We start from the raw sequence: 14,566 nt of genomic DNA, 5'->3' as shown, positions 1-14,566 counted from the left end.
CAGAAAACTTTAATGTGAAACTAATTTAAGCGCATGAATGCACGCACGCAAGTGCACACACACATACACACGCACGCGTGCGTGTTCGTGTGTGCGTGCGCGCTTGTGTATCTTAGTATAAGTTGTTGAGCTCCCAACTTCAAGCCAACAATGTCCCCTGTAGCGGAAGAACCACGCAAGGCAGACCATGGCTGCCCGTAACGGGAATGAATACTTTAATGACAGAGCGTGGTTGTTCGCGATGGTGATAATGATCGACGCATACCCAACGGGAGATTTCACATTCCCCACCAGAGCCCCTTTTCAATGCTTCGAACAATGCAGGTCCCTACTGCTGAGATGGATGAGAAAACGGCCAATGTCAAGCCAGTTACCTGAACAAAATTTATTGCAAATTTTGCCTCTAAATTGCCAATTTCTATCTATTAATTCAAAATTCTGCTCTACATCTCTATTCACAAGTCTATTTTGCTGCTCACAATTACCTTTACTTTTTTTGTTCTTGATGTGGCCGCAGTAAACCGCACTTTAACAAGTCACCAAGGGCATCTTCATTCACCACAATGCTCAAGAATGTCGAAGTGACCTAGTGTGCGAATTCGGCGAATGACGAAGCCCAACAAATGATTTGACTGAAAAAGGGCATGTGCGCAGGGAAAACATGTAAGGCGTGCAAGGCGTTTTGCAAAGTGCAATGTCCCAGCGCAGGTGCACTTTTTCACTCAAGTTGAATGCTCGGCCATGTCATCTGCCGCATTCGTGCACTGGGCTACTTCTATTGGTCATTTTTGGGCATTGTGCTTAAGACGCTTCATGGGGACTTCTCAGAGTGTGGGGCCGAAGCCTGACCGCAAAGCATGTCTGCACCCAGCGAAGTCCTGAAAACGAAAGAAATGTGCAACGGGCACCAACGTTTGTGTGGCTTAGGCGCGAAAGCGATAGCGAAAGATTTCGCCGTTTCTCTGGGAGCTGCAAGGGGAGGCAGCACCGGAAGGTAGTACCGCTGGTGACAACTACACCGCTGGGTGAGGCAGCCCAGCACCCTTAGCCTTGTCCAATCGCCTTTGTTAGGCCTATGCTTAGGCTTAACGTTTGGTAGCCCTAACGTTAAGCTCAACGACGAATGGTTAGGCTAAATGAGAGGTCGGTAACCTGCAGCCCGCGGAGCAGTATTATGAGGCCCCCACCACGAGGTCAAAACCTAGCCCCTTCCCCCTTGTAACTGCCTATCTGAATGTCGAAATGGCGGTCTTGACCTGAAATGAGGTTAGACAGGAACAAAGAAAGATCGCTTCCAGTTGGAATTGCCGCCCATCTTCACAATTACCCAGATAACGTCTTCACTTCCTTTTTACTTTGGCCTCACAGGCTCTCATATTTCCAGATTGAAAAACTATTAGCCACTATGCTAACCGTGTGCATAAGCCTGCGAGCAAACTTTCTCTCGAGAATGAACTACATCAAATCAAACTTGCGTTCCCCACTAACCGATGAACACCGCCACGACTTTCTGCGTCTGTCGGTGAGCCACCTTGAGCTAGATATTTGCGAGTTGGCTAAGATTGTTCAACACCATATCTAAGTCGCATTACACGGTTTGTTTCGCTTTTAAACTATCTTTGTAAATTGCAGCCCGGTGACGTGCGTGGTGAATATGAACGTAATTTCTATGCGCTTTACATTATCGTATATACAATTCGCCGAATTTCTCTGCCCACAAAGCAGCCCCCCCCCCCCCTCACCTCTCAATTTGCCGTCCGGACACCACCGTGTCGGCTTCGTGCAACTCGGCCCTCCGCCTCAAACGTTTGCCGACCCCTGGGCTAAACACTATGCCAAGTAACGCCGAACTAACAGTACGCCAAGCTGAGGGAACCGGTGGACATGAGACCTCAAAGCGTAACGTTGGGCCTAACGTCAGAACGGCGCGTACCTGCCAATCGCTGCTGTCGTCAACATTCCGGTTAAGTGTCGATTCTAGGCACGGCTCGAGAACACGGCTGCCAAGCGCGCCGGATTCACGGAAATGAGCCTAGTAACGCTTCCGCACTAAAAACATTACGCCACTGATGTTCAAATTAAAAGCATTGTCTGTACTGGGATAATTACTCACAGAAATATTTGAAATTACTTGAAATTGTTAAATTTTGTACAGAAAGAAGTGCTTCACAAGCCACTAAGATGGGCATCTACTAATGCGACAGCATCGCGCATGAAACTAGGGACAAGTTTTTTTTTTTAAACTAAGAACCTTTTTAACACCAAACCCTTCTGCAATTTTTTTTGTATGATAGGAACTTTATTGATCTATACCGTCGTTGTTGCCTTCAGCGTTGCGAAATTTTCGACGTCTTCGTTCTCCTTCTGCAGATTTGGAGCGCACACTCAGTTCATGCATGTCATCGCTGTTGTGGCCTTCGTGAATGATTACTGTTATCGAAATGAACCGTCCTGAGAATCGGTTTGCGACTCAATCATCGACATTACCCTGACTGCAGCGCAGCATTTCGAAACCGGCTTTCAAACTTTGGTGCTTCACGTATCGATTCCGCACCTGGGCTATAAGGCGAGTCGGAGGGGAGTAACTACCTGGGGATCTTTAACAGCGAAACTGGCTTTGGGTCGTAGCATTGTAGCCTTGTCGAATCTGAATGAGGATGTACTGCCACTGCTTTTACGAGCAGAGGACCGGGTTTAGCTCTTTAAACCGTAGCCAGTCATATGTTCTAAGAGGGAGCAAATGTGAAGAAGCTTGTAGTGATGTGCTCACGCGGCACAAGCTTAGCTCCCATTTTTATAAGACCTTATCAGCCAGGACGTGCATGGTGATGATAGCAGCCTAACAACATTCAGCATTAAAAAATTCCGGGCCATCTCCACTAACATGAAACCTAGGTATGGGCGAAGCATGCAGTGTATAAGTGTATTCTTGGCGCCTTGGCGTTTTTGCCAACGGAGATAAAACCCTTGGTGGGTAGAGGTGTGCAGCTTCGCTAGTAAAAGTATTTTGTCTTTGAAGCACGAAGCGCTCCAGCGCGAGGCGTGAAGGACTGTCCCAAATTAGTTGTTGTGGTTGTTCAAGCCTCCCCTCAAGGCAATGCGGATTGATCTTTCGCCTTTTACTAAAGATCACCGTGGGGAGGGGCTGTTCAGTGACTACATGAGAAAACGACGATTACGACGACGACGACGACGACGACGGCAGGAGACGCCAACAGCCCCAGCCCCTAAGGGGTTTCGACCCTAAAAGCCGATTTATTTAAGAAAATCCAAGATGGCGACGACACCAAAGCACCAACAGTGGTTCAAGGTGAAACCAAGCGAGTTAAGCTGCTACACCTCTGGGGGATATTTCTGTACGTGCAAGCGTGGATGCAGGTCATTCCTAAAGAGCAGCCGTTCGCCGTCATCATCCTCATCATCGTAATCTCCAACATCTACGTCGTCGCTCTATGTCGTGTCGCCTCAAGCAACATCGGGCGCCAACAACAGCCGACTTCAATCTGGTGCTAAGCGGCTTTTAGGTCAAGTATAACGGAATTCGTTCTCCAGTGTCGATTCATAAGAAACAGAGAACTTTATTAAACATTTTGGGAAACAGTGCAATGCTCCAACAATAAACAGACACCTTTGTACAAAAACAGTCCACTGCAAACACTGTACAAAAAACGAGGGTGGGGGTGAAAGGGACGGGGTGGGGCAGTTTTACAGTGCGTAGATATGCCAGAGGGTTTTCACAAAAGACACAGAATTGTTCTGAGCTATATTTTTCTTGGGCGGGGCACAATTGAATAGGGAAGGATTTCACTCGTGGGGACGGGCACGAGAGAATTCGCAGCAAATCGTATATTTTGTTACAAATCTTCTAGACGTTAAACTACTTCGGGTGTTAGTTCTTTCGCTAAACTATTTGTTACTTTGTTACTAGTACAAGGTTTACGGGTAAATTTTCGCTATAGTAATAAGGCACTCTTTCGCTAAATTATGAATGCAGTCGTACGTTGCAAATGTTCACGAGCAAGTAATCAGCTGTTTTCGCATTCGTCGTCTTGTTGATAAAATACTTATATGATATGATGTTGCAATTCTAATAAGCTAATATAAAACAACCTCGTTAAATGTGTTTAAGTGGATCGGATTTATTTCACTTTCGGACTCACGTTCAGTTTCAAAAATTCTAAACTCGAATGCGTACGTCGCATCCAGGTAACAAATGAGCCTTTTGTTTTTTGTCTACGCCATAATTTAATGTAGTTATTGCGAAGTGCTGCTTTTTTAATTAATTTTTCTATTTTTGTGAAGTTAGCTAACAACCTTTGCCACATTACCAGCCCGTTGAAACAGGCTGAATGAAAGGCAGACGTTTGGGCCGGCGACATCCTCGCAGGCCAGCACGTGGTCTTCTGTTCCACTAGCGAAGCCATGACAAATAAAATAAAATAACATGAATCGATGAAACGTGAGCCTATAATCTCCTCCTGTCGTAGATCAGCTGAGTTGAAAGACACAGGAACACTTTGTGGGCCATGGAAGGTCGAGGGTTCAGTTCTGCAAATGGAAACTGCGGTAAGCATGGTGCAACATTTGAAATACATGAACATTTATCGCTGTACATGACATTCGTTAAATAGGAAATCTCAATGCTAAAAAGCGAATGGGTGGCCTAGCAAGTAATCGAGGAAACTATGCGACTTTCTCTTCTGTTGCGTGAGGCACAGTGCGAATAAGCTGCTCTGTCGGCCCGGTCGATCGCGGTAGTCAGTCACGACCAGACTTGTACGCAACGGGTTACAAATAATTGATTATTGTAATCGATCATGGTTTACTGTAATGTTGCAACACTTTAATTATTTCCTTTAAGGAATAATGATCCTTGTACGTCAATTACTTCCTCACTGCAATCTATCAAAAATTACCCGTTATAATATTTCTCGACAACACGGCCATTCGCCACGCCGTGGCCATTATCGTCGGCATCCGTCGTAGACATTTTCAGAAATGTTGTTCTCACTTCTCACAGAAGCAGAGCTCCGCTTTGAAATTGGACGTCGTAGCGGGCACCACTCGTAGAACAAAGCAATCCACCACTTTTTGCAACGGTTGTTTGTTGCTAATCGGCAAAAGATTTCCCTCGCCTTTGGCACCTATACCTTAACAATCGCCCATGTGGTACATCAAATCTTTCGCTCTCGTTTGTTCCTGACACTCAATAATAATGTTCGCATATGCTCGATTATCTGCGTTTTAAGTGCGTCCAAAATTAAGTAGCGCTAATGTTCTCATAAATTAATCACCACGAATGATATCGAAGCTACTACCATTTTGGTTCCACCACCCAACTGTAGTACTTTAGCTTTTACGGGTAACTGCTTTCGTTTGCACAGGATTATCAGTGGTAACTTGACAATGTCGTTTCGTTCGTAAGGTTGGCCACGCAAAACCTTTATATTAAACAAGCCGGCCAAAATATCCCCCATTCACCTCCACCCGTTCCTCTCCTGTGCAGCCCGAGTTCATTCTTTGCTTGGAATTTTTCTGTTGTCCTTGTGGACCAACAGTCGATAGTTCATCGTACCCTATGGCCAGCCCAAGTCCTTTTCTTTTTCTTAACCTGAACTATGATATCATCTATCCGAGTTTGTTCCCTGTTCCAGGTAGCTCGTTTTCTGTCCCTAAGCATTACTCCTAACATAATTCGCTCCATAGCACGTTTGGCGGACCTAAGTTTGCTTTCCAATTGTTTCCGCTCCGTATGTCATCACCGGCAGGACGCATTGGTGGAATACCTTTCTTGTTCGGGATGGAGGCATCTTACTTTTCATTATTTGCGAGTGCTTGCCGAATGCACCTCATCCCAGTCCTATTCTGCGCCGGATTTCTTACTCGTGGTTTGGGCCAGCACTGACCATCTGGCCAAGGTAGCTTTATTCTTGTACTTGTTCCGGTGTTTCGTCTCCTAGTCTAAAAAAAAGGCACGTTCAGCATGGTTATTTAGCATTACTTTCCTTTTATTCTTTTTTATCCTTAGCCCCACAGCGAAGCTCTCTGATTGTAGTTCCTCAATCATTTCTTGGAGTTGTTCTGCAGATTCACTGAGCAAGAAGTCTGCAAACCTTAAATGGCTCAAGTATTCGCCGCTTATCCGTAAGTCAAAGTTTTCCCCATCAAGCCTCCTGAATGCACTCTCCAGACATGCTGTTCTATGATTATAATACAGTCGAACCTCGTTATAACGATGTAGTGTCGGGGCAGTAATCTAGTTCATTATTCCTGATATTCGTTGTAACAGTAGAGCTCAAAATTGGTTCAAACCAATCGGTTAATCTGGCTACTAAAAAATCCGTGATACCAAAATGCATTATTTTAATCTTCGAACTTGCTATAAACAAGGTAAGCCTTACTTTTCTACTTGTTTCATTTCAAGCTCAATGAACCAGAACATGAAACGAGAAATTACAACAGAACAAAAATCCTTTGACAAAATATGCCGCCTGCGTTCCTATTTTTTCTAGGAAGGATGCGATGCGACAGCACTGAGCAGGATGAAGTTTTCCACAGTGTCCACGAACAAAGGGGCCTTTTCTACTTCTGCAGTTTTGGACGCCCGATGTTTTTCCAAGTAGCTTCTCAGCCTACTGGTCAAATATTTCTTCGTTATATCCGATAGTGCGCGCGGCTCTCACAGTTTCACTTTCGTTTTAAAAGAATAAGTGGCATTGAAATGAAGCGTGACCAACCAAAATTCGTATTTAATTCGCTATAGCCGATAATTCGCTGTATCAGTGTTCGTTATAACGAGGTTCAACTGTACATGCCTTTTATTTTTACTACTTGCGAGTACTAAACGACGCGGAAAGGTTTCTGTATCCTGCTGGCGTAATACTTAGATACACTTTTATACGAGAGTGCTCTTTTAATCCCGGTTCTGCTTTGATTTCTTATTGGCACAGACGGTCTGGTTGAGAGCTGTATGAGACATACCATTTCGGGCGTTTAAGGCGTTGATGGCGAAATGGTGGCCCCCATGCGTCTGAGAGCAAGAAACGCGTTGACCATTTTCTGGAAAAGGAAGAGCATGACATTATGGCAATCGGAGTAGCCTTTACATAAAAACTTTGCTGCCTTTGTTTTGAAAGCATATTCCGGAGAACATGTACGATATCATCTATATGAACCGTTTAAATGCACCTCAGACTTCTGAAGTAGTTTATCGATATGAAAGCTGCGCTTCGGGCTAAAAGAGTAGTAACGAAAGATTAACCATCAGCACTATGGACCACTTGCAACACAAAAGAACGACACAAACTTGAGCGGTGACTTAACTTTGGCCTTGTTGCCAAAGCTTTTGCGCAGCAGTTCGGGATAACTTCTGCTCCCACTGTAAGTGCACGCGGTGTAAAATCTACGCACTAAGCACGATAGGTTCGCTAAGTTTGCCGTGCGCAGTTGCTGCATCCAAGGATTGCTCGCAGCGAGCAGACATGGCGTAATGCCCTCAGCGGGTTGTTAGCATTTTTTTAAGTTACCTACAGTAAAATGGTCACCATTATGACTATCCAGTCAGTACAAAGACCACCGCAACAAATGGTTTTTGTAAGTAATCAATGATGATAGAGGTCTTGTTAGGTCTTTATCGAACGTATTTAACACTTTCCAGCCTATACTGTTTTCTACTGAACGTACCATGATATCACAATGAAAAACAAAAAAAAATATTTATCCAACAAAAAAAACATGGGCCAGTAACACTTGGGTCAAAATTCACCTTTTACATACCATCGTAATGTATGTTTTACGAAAGCTCCTCAGGCTCAGGCGAATTTGCTTGTTGAAAATGATAAGATGGAGTGCTAATCATACAATGCGGGTAACACCGCAAGCTTCAAGGCCGGACACGCGTGCAGCTGACATTTCTTGATTGCATGCACGTACCTGCCACCTCCTCCTGATGACGAATCGCTTCAGCTTCTTCTTGTCCAGCTGTGTGTCGTCTCTCTTTTTGTCCTTCTGTGGCGCAGAGGGAGAAAATAGGGTGTCAACAGGGCATTGAAGTTTCAAGAAAACAGTTCCGCTATTGTGTTTTATTCTGTGGCTGCATTCTTTGTTAGGAAAAAGTAAGTACCAAAGACGCTTACTGACCGTAATACTGAGTGTAACAAGAGTAGCAAGCCTGTTTTGTGTTGTAGTATGCCGCCCAGAAGTGAGCTTTACGTTAACTTTCCCATTACCTTTTGTTAATCACGGTAGACTAAAATCGGTTTTTTAGTTCGTTTTCGCCATTCATGACCTAAATGTCGGGTGTGTAGCAGCCCGGTGAGCGCAAAATTGCTTGCGCGGCATGTAGCAAAAATATCATGGTATTTAGTTAGAAAAAGCAGCTGTAAACGGTGTAACAAATTTTTAATGCGAATGCTATTACGGTTCTGCACATCGCGTTAATTATTCCGCTATCTGCAATAGTGTGTGATGTAGAACTTGTTAATGCCTACAGAGAACGGAGAAGGGCAGTTTGTTAGACATTGGAGAGACAGTCTATTTTTCTGTCCGACGAAACCAACTGAGTCGCTGTAGTTGTTTGGGGGCATGCTTACTATTACGGACGTTGAAGGCACATTAAGAATAGGTTATCTCGTGGGCATCGATAAGGCAATAATCGTGAGGTGGGCAATCCATGTGGCGACCAGTTGACAAGGGAAGAAACGGTTCACATGTCACTTTTGTCGCTGCGCTTGTAACGAACACAGTTCCACTGTTCCGACCTTTTCACCAATACAGATCGGTCATGACAACGACGCTTTATGAACAAGATGATCAATGCTCAACTTCTGAAGAGCTACAAAACAGCAGGGCCAAAGCTGTGCTTACAAAAAGGCTCACCAGGGTGATTTTGTTACGCCCTTAGCGTAGTCACTTATGCATCTGAAATTATTCAATTTTAAACTGGTTCATTTCAAGCGCAGGTCGGGCGGCGAGCGGGCTTTGAAGGGGCCATGCAGACCAGACACAAGTTTGATTCATTCGAAAGATTGCTTCGTCAAAATAATACTGACACCATTTTTAACGCACACTTCCCTCAAATAAGCTATGTAATTAAGAAAAAGGGAATGGCTATGCGACCCAATAGCTCATTTCCCGCAACAGAACCTCTGACGTCATATGCCCAGCTTTGCGATTGACTGAGGCCGGCAAAAGCAAACGCAAATTAGGCAGGGCTTATAAACTTGCCGAACGAGCTATTTGCGCTTAAAAAATGTAATGCATATTCATTTTACAGCAGTAAAAATGCTGGGGTACGAAAAGACACGTAAACATAGAAGAAGAAGAAGAAGAAGAAGAAACATAAAAGTACGGTCACTGGTGTCGGTACTGGCCGCACTATGCTTGTTTAAGCTGAACTGCTGTCCGCCGCTTGGCACTGCGGGTTTACACGACCCTGACCGATTGGCGTAAGCGACGTTGTCTTGAGTGACCCTGTTTTTCGAGCATACCCCATGCTTCACGGAACGATTACTTTCTGCCGTAACAAAAACAAGCCAGGTGCAAATAGGGTCAAAAACAGAGTAGCGGTGGACAACGGTCCACGGCTCATTATAAGCACCATCTGGGAGTATTGACGGTAAGCAAGGCTGTAAAGCCTAATGACGCACTGTAAATTCGTTTGAATACTCGCCCATGTGACTTCATGGCAGACGTCACGAAAACACATGATTTGGCGGGGGAATCAAAACTTTAACATAAATTGATTAATTTATCAGTGCATAAAGCGTCGTTTGCTTCCGGAAAGGCGCTGGGGGCACTTTAAATCACGAAATCTTTCGACTAAAACAAACTTGTATTTCATCTGCACGGCAAGGATCGGACGGGGCACTCTGTGCGGGGTCGGGCCGCGAGTGCGGCAGAAGACAACCACGGGGACGGGCCGACAGCCAGGTGGTCGTGCATGGGGGGCGACTGCCGCGGTGCCGGAGCACTGCGCCAAGTGACCAACCTGAAAGTCTGGCGCCTCAATATCCTTTATAGGCGCGGGAGTGGTAACACCTACCCGAAGCCACGGATGGTTTAAACACTGGGCGGCTGTCATGCGGTCGCTGCAAGAGGAAACAGAACGGAGAAGAGAGACAAGATTAGAATGTGCGCTTTCTGTCATAGCTATCTGCTCTCATTGAACATGCCAACTAACATATGCAATGAGCGACCTGACGAAACGACAGAAATTACGTTCGTTTTCGAATAGCCAGGGTAGGTTTGTACTTATCAGTGCGGAATGTCGGGCAAGTTGGTACTGGGATAAATAACTGCGGCATGTTTTCTTGCGCAAAAATGACGGGACCTTAGGGAAGAATACGGGCGGGAAAACGGACGGGAAGACCACTATCGTTTCTCCCGTCCGTATTCTTCTCTAAGTTTCCGTCTTGTTGGCGCTAGAAAACATGCCCCAGTTATCCCTTGTACTTATCAAACGAGAAGCAAATGTTTTGTGCGACCACAAATTTCTGCAATGATTTTCACCCGAGGGGAACGTATGGGGCATGATTATAAAATAGCAAGCACAAAACTCTCCTCGTGACCACGTCAACGAAAGGTGCGAAGAAAATAACTGTAGCCATTTTAAGTGCTTAGCATGTTCTTAGAATCTAAAGAACAACATTGCATGACATGGAAACTGCGCTTTTGTCGGTTGCAATGCAGACGATTCACCGACCTTTGATTGAAAACTAAATTCAACCCAGTACAATTGCCAAGGATAGCCTAAAGTACGTACTCTTTGTCTTTTAGCAGAAGTTTGGCGATGAATTCTTTAGCTTCTTCAGAGATTTGGTCAAAGCTCTCATCGTCAAAATCGTATTCCGCTCTTGTCACGTTCGCCATGGTTTCGAGCTCGCTGTTTCCCATGAAAGGTGAAAGTCCGGAAAGCCTGGGGAAGAGATAACGCAAAAAAGAGCACGTTATTACGCTAAGAATTGCCCACATTCGAGAACAAACGAGGGTGTACTCTAGTGCGTACAGATTTTAACTACTGTATTTAGTGGGCTAGAAAGCTGGGGCGATATTCACAAAGCACTGCGAAAGAGACGCAGATCACTATTGGATGACGAGGCCCTGTAGCATTTCACTAAACCGGCAAGTAGCGCCATGAAATGCCACAGAGGGCTCCACACACCAATGTGCCATTACGATTTTAGCCAGAGTTGCTGTAAGGTGCCTTATAGTAGCTCAGAAATCTTAATAATGCTTTTTTATGGAAGATGGGGATGGGCCCGCATTGTTACACGAGTGGTTTATGATGACCGCGGTGAGCGCTGTAGAACAATCACACCCCCCCCCTCCTCAGTGAAAGTAGAGGCCACAAATTGCCAGGTAAGGCAGGGTAGCGCGTGTGTTTGAAGACCATTACGTAAATACTTTCGAAGCACTTCATTCACCCAGCACTGAAGCTGAAACAAGTGATTTTATTAACCTTGTTTTCCGGCGAGTAATGAGAAATACGTTTTGATGGGGGGCCCACGCTAACTCAGACAAAATTGAGTGCGTCGTTATATCTCTTCAACCATTTCCGGATGATGGGAAATGATATGAAATTAAAATGCGGTTCCATTATTTTTATTTCCCTTTCCATTCAATGTATCCTAGTAAGCGCACAGTGAGGGTCAGCTGACCTTGAATTTTTACCAGAACCACGCAACGTTGACACAAAATGCTACCGATAGTAACACGCTAATTAATGCATTAATTAATTAATTAATTAATTAATTAATTAATTAATTAATTAATTAAATAAATTGACGACAGTTTATTATAACTTCTGTGGCGGGAAAACATTGGTCACGCAGTATACGCGATCGAGCATTCAGGCTAATTTCATTGTGTGCGCTCTTTCCTTGATTAGGTATATAGCATGCATTATCTACAACTTTCTGGAAATATATCGACCCAATATCTGTTGGCAGGTTGTCCCCTTCGGCCCCTTGTTAATTTTTGAGTTAGGTAACCTTCAAGACGAGTCTTACGTGCCAAGCAACGCCGTACTCATTGTGCGTCAAACTGTGGCTACCAGTTGACTACGTTAGACCTCAAAGCGTGACGTTAGATGCTGTCCGACGCCCGCGTCTCACCACCCTCTACCCCTGTGCTTCGGACCAACATTGAAGCAAGTGAGTTGTGAACCGGAAAACACGGCAGGCTTCCTTCAAGAGGTTTCACTAAACAGGCTTCACTAAACAGGCTGCATGAATTTTTTGCTAAACTGGCTGAGGTAGTCTAACAGTGATTTCGTACTAAAAACGGCAGCCAGACCATAACGCTTAGCGGAACAGATTTTCGTCATGCGTTGGTCTCTTCAATAGCCATTGATGTTTTTGTCTGCATTCGTTATACGTAACAGCAACTAAGGAAGATTTCTCTTTGAGGAAATGGGATTTATCTGGTATATTTATATTTCCGGTAGATTTATTTCTCTCAAACAAAGTACAGCATGAGAGAGGAGTTAAAGGGAAAAGCTGCAAAATCCGGCTTGGGGACCCCTTCACAGCCCCACATAGCAGCAGTGTAATAAAGCACAACTTCAGAATTCAAATGTATATTGGCGCTTCAAAATTTCTGGGTATAGTGAAGACCGACAAGCAAAAGATATCGTTCCTACACACAAATGTAGGTTGCCAACCACCTATCCAAAACGCAAGGCTCCGCACTGTAAATATTCGTCAAAAGCTTTTCATGGCGTTCAATAAAGCTTCTGCTCGGCCTTCGTAACAAACTGTCGAAGCTGTCGAGCTTACAGGACGTAGCAGATGACGCCGACGCTCCACATGTCCGTCTGGTAGCTGACCTTGTCGAAGTTGACCACCTCGGGGGCGACAAACTCTGGCGTGCCGAACAGCACCTGCAGTTTCTTGTCAGGCTCGTAGAAGCGTGCCAGGCCGAAGTCGATCAGCTTGATGCGGTTTCCCGTCCGCGTAGTGCAAAGCACGTTCTCAGGCTGTCGGGAGGCAGAAGGGGAATGAATGACCTCGGCATGGTGCACGGTACGGGCGACAAATGGTCACTTTGTGCACCACGTTTAAGTGAACAACAAGAAGTAGCCGAAGTAAGCTTCCGAGAACACGCTCACGGTGACACTCGGTAACGGAAACGACTGCTGCGGTTGCTTAATACGCAGAATGCATGACACGTTGTTTCCTTAGAAGTGAAGGATGCATAGAACCTGAGGTTGAAAGCGTAGCACAATCATGCTGAGGAACTGAGACATTAGCTTAGCTGACTGTTTTTTGACGGTCCGCTCCGCTTTAGGCGGCTTGCTCGGCAAAACTGTAGCGACAGCAGCAGAAGAGCTTTTAGCTACGCGGTAACCGTATCTCCCTCGACAGGGAATCATTCGCGTCACTGGTCGCGCACTGTGCGTCTGTAAACCGAAACTGTATCCGAAAGTCAATATAATAACGGTATTTTGGTACCTGAAATAAAGTAAAATACCTTGTTTATGGCCTTATTTCACATTTTTTATAACATTTGGTTGCTGACACGATATAATGGTCTCAAATAATTTAAAAAGGCCATTTTATTTTTGAATAGCCAAGACGAGCCTGCTTTTTTTGAAGCTGCAGAGGTAGGCTCGCTCTTCGGTCAACGGTTTTCGCTTCCGTTCTAAACCTCGCTGGGGTGTGCGACACCTATGGAGGAAAGGTCGTGACATCTTCGTCTATTCGGAGGCGCTTCCGCTATTTCGTCTCACGTTTCTGTCATGCACTGCGCTCCGTAAAGCGCCAGAGCGGACAAGTACCGCCATCTGGTGGAGCCCGTCTTAAAGGGACACTGAAGTGAATTTGTCAAGCTCCCGTTTTTGCTTGCACTGCGTAGACTGGCTCAAATTAGCACACTTTTCATCGTTTATCCGGTTGACAAATCGGTAATTATTTTACAAAGCGCGAAAGAAGAAAAACTACTATGCGCGGTTTGCGGCGGCCGCACCAACTAAGGCTGTGACGTTGAGAGGAGGGGCGCCGTGATTGGACGATGCCCAAGGTTAGCAATCAAACAAGTTTCGGTTTCGGTTTCGGTTCTGTAAAACATAACCAATGGCATTGTTGGATGGGCATTCTCAATATCTCAGTAATCATCGTACCGCGCTTCTGCCATGTTGGCGGCTGTAAAATGCACAAGATAGGCCTCCCAGGACGGCTTGTAGTCGTAGCATTCACTAGCCGAGACCTACACAGTGCATGAACGCCCTCCGCGTACCCGCAGACGCCCAAATGTCATGCGCTTTTCCCCCATATTTGGAGCTTGCCTCCCTCATGCCTGTATCGTAAAAAGCGTGTTCGCACCAGGCCAAGGGTCTGTTCATTCTGGCCTGTGCCCACTGCCTGCAAGCAGTCGGTGCTTATGGCAACAGCACGCCAACGAGAACTCGCTAGCGCGCCAGTGCCAGCCTGCGCGTGTTTTGTGAACTAGTTCGTGTAGACATGAACGTTGCGGCCCAAAAAAAGGTGAACTCAATATAGAAAACATCGGCGGTAAACATAAAAGTTAACTTACAAAAAAAAAAAAAAAAAGCACGTACCCGCGGGGA

At 45.3% G+C, this 14,566-nt stretch overlaps 1 protein-coding gene and 1 pseudogene across 2 annotated transcripts in view; one reads left to right on the top strand and one right to left on the bottom strand.

Moving 5' to 3' along the window:
- The first annotated feature begins 3,075 nt into the window (after positions 1–3,075).
- On the top strand, positions 3,076–3,164 carry LOC144176093 (U5 spliceosomal RNA; annotated as a pseudogene).
- A 390-nt stretch (positions 3,165–3,554) lies between these two features.
- The window catches only part of LOC144173990 (myosin light chain kinase, smooth muscle-like), a 49,955-nt gene continuing 38,943 nt past the window's right edge, over positions 3,555–14,566 (bottom strand). Inside the window, exons 6-11 of one of the 2 annotated variants that reach the window (XM_077702385.1) lie at positions 12,777–12,976; positions 10,763–10,915; positions 9,989–10,088; positions 7,933–8,007; positions 6,982–7,059; positions 3,555–4,548 (exon numbers count right to left, since the gene is read on the bottom strand). In XM_077702385.1, coding sequence (XP_077558511.1) covers positions 6,994–7,059; positions 7,933–8,007; positions 9,989–10,088; positions 10,763–10,915; positions 12,777–12,976 — 594 coding nt within the window. In that variant the 3' untranslated portion in view covers positions 3,555–4,548; positions 6,982–6,993. The remainder of the gene's footprint in view (positions 4,549–6,981; positions 7,060–7,932; positions 8,008–9,988; positions 10,089–10,762; positions 10,916–12,776; positions 12,977–14,566) is intronic. The other variant, XM_077702386.1, reaches the window with a different exon arrangement.

The sequence above is a fragment of the Haemaphysalis longicornis genome, unplaced genomic scaffold (genome assembly GCF_048455015.1).
Source record: "Haemaphysalis longicornis isolate Haplotype H1 unplaced genomic scaffold, Haemaphysalis longicornis Haplotype H1 scaffold_3, whole genome shotgun sequence".
Taxonomy (NCBI): domain Eukaryota; kingdom Metazoa; phylum Arthropoda; class Arachnida; order Ixodida; family Ixodidae; genus Haemaphysalis; species Haemaphysalis longicornis.
Note: the sequence above shows the minus strand (reverse complement) of the source record. Positions and strands in the feature narration are given on the sequence as shown.